Below are 2379 nucleotides of genomic sequence, written 5' to 3'. Positions count from 1 at the left end.
GATGAAATTACTCTTTTACAAATTGGACATTTTTTAAATAATGGATGCTTTTTATTTAGTGACATACACGTTCATTCTGTCTGTTTTCAACATCTTGTGAACAACAAAATAGAGTAGCGCTTGTGTCGACTTGTGTTAAATGGAAAGCACCTAATACCGCTGTCTCGTATAATATGATTAACACAATCTTTACCAACACAGATGTGCCCAAACAGTAAATCACTAAAGCTTATATTACACAGTCGCATCTAGCAAGAAAGTAATTTATAGAACGAGAATGAAAGAAAACAAAACTTGTTTTCTGAACAGTCTTTAATCTGAAAAGTAGAACTGTGCGTCCGTGTTTATTTAAAACAAAATAGAAAACTGAAAATTTGATTCGATTCAGCATTAATATAAGCAGTGCACGAACAATCAGATCTTACAGCTTACTTCCTTAGTTTTCTTCGTTTCCAGAGAAAGTTTTAATTTCATCATATGGTATGTCACTTTTGATAGTATTTTCCTAATCTTTAATAAACCAATATCGAATATAATAAAGTGTGACTCTAATATGCTTATCAATCAATAGTTCAATTAAACTAAAAGCACTAAAAAAAATATTAGACTTCATTAGAATCAATCTTCAGATTCCATGCCGAAATACATGAAGTCTTATAGATATTGATATATGCGGTATAAAGTTTTGAAGTTTATTTTTTCAACAGCTACAATATTTGTGTGCTTTCCTTCTGTATCTTTTTCGCGTCATCTAGAACATTATTTGAATTTCGCAATATGTAAAGATTGTACATATACTTGCAGATAATAATAAATTTTTCAATTTGTACTTACTTTTGACGAAACAGTATTTTCAATAAAAGATAATGGTTGCTGGCCTTTCTCATAATTTTCACAATCTTTAAGTCTTGTTAGTACAACTTGAGGTTCGCGTATAATTATTGAGATATCTTGACTTGTGGTAACTTGTGTCTCCTTTTCATAATTCTCTTCGTTTTTGTTTTCCAAAGACATGTTAGCTACATTTTCTTTCTCTAAAGTGTGATAAAGCAGGTTTATTTTATAAGAATGAAAATTACAAAAGACAGAGATACTATTATTAATACTGACCTTGTATATTTATATGTTCTTGATGGCAAAACGTTTGATAAATTCCGATAAATATTCGTAAAAATTGTTCAAGGGGCAACCTATAAATGTTTTAATGTAACATTATTATATTGTATTACTTTGTTATTTTATTAATAAATTTTATTTTATACTACCTTCCAGTAATTAAATCTGTTTGTGCTTGAAAAATCTTTAAATCACGTTCTTTATTTTTGCGTGGCTGTACAATCATTAAACTTTCATTGTTTTGTAGACGTCCAAAGTGAATTTCTTGATCCACAATTAACTTTGCCAGTTTATCTGGAATTAATAATACTAAAAACAAGTGATACACCAGAAAAAATCGAGATTCTTGAATTGAAATAATTTAAAGCAAAATAAAATAAATTATACAATGTATAAGAAAAAGTATAATGTACAAAGTACGAGACTTGCTGCATTAAAATATTGTACCTAAAAAGAGCCACAGATTTTGATGAGGACCACCTAATTTTCGTCTTATCGTACTATGGAAATTTTCCACTAAATTGTTCGTTCTTACAGGACAATTATATACGCTAACTTTTGATGCTTTAGGTAACCAGGTTTTCTCAATATATGTCAAAAATTGCAATAATTCTTCATATTTAGAATGTGTAGCATCGCAATAGTTATGCAGTATCCTTAATGCTTCTACGAAATATTCTTGTGGCAGCAGTGGAAGCGTCATTGTCATAGATAACAACGTATTTGAAGTGTTTATTAAACCCAAGCGATTCCATTTACGTAATACTGCCTAAATTATAAAATATAATTCACGTTTTCACATTTCATAGTTAAATTACTAAAGATGAAAAGTAGAACCTACTTGATTATAATGAAACCAACAGCCATGAATATTTGCATCAGGGAAAAGTTTTTCTAAAACTTTTATAGCTGCTGCTTCGTAATCGCTCATGATAAATTTGACACTAGTTTTCAGTCCTGGAGCTAGCTCTAATACTTTTAACCATATTGATTCATATAGTGCACTGGTACGTGCTTCACATAAACAGAACACAGTTCCAACTGCCTACAAATAATGACTCTTTATAATGTACTAATGTTCGAATATCTTTCATAAGCAAAAACTTACTTTATTCATATAACGAGTGTGAATGGTATACAGTTGATCCATTTTTGGGTAATGGGGAACAACCTACCAATTAATCACAAATATTTGAGATAAAAAAATGTGTTAGAAAAAATATATTAATCAAAATAACTTACTGAAAAAGTTCCATCGACAAA

The 2379-nt window shown here is 29.4% G+C and overlaps 1 protein-coding gene across 1 annotated transcript; it reads right to left on the bottom strand.

Moving 5' to 3' along the window:
- Nucleotides 1-700: 700 nt before the first annotated feature.
- Nucleotides 701-2379, bottom strand: LOC139784538 (uncharacterized). The gene is made up of 8 exons (XM_071723720.1): nt 2359-2379; nt 2225-2287; nt 1958-2161; nt 1564-1885; nt 1266-1410; nt 1111-1190; nt 835-1034; nt 701-751 (listed from the first exon to the last, which is right to left on the bottom strand). Exons 2-8 carry the CDS (start codon nt 2264-2266, stop codon nt 701-703), a joined length of 1044 nt encoding a protein of 347 aa, XP_071579821.1. The 5' UTR covers nt 2267-2287; nt 2359-2379.

Source organism: Temnothorax nylanderi, unplaced genomic scaffold, assembly GCF_030848795.1.
Source record: "Temnothorax nylanderi isolate EJ_2023f unplaced genomic scaffold, tnyl_v1.0 TNYL_tig0641_pilon, whole genome shotgun sequence".
Lineage (NCBI taxonomy): Eukaryota > Metazoa > Arthropoda > Insecta > Hymenoptera > Formicidae > Temnothorax > Temnothorax nylanderi.
This window is presented reverse-complemented; position numbering and strand designations above follow the sequence as displayed.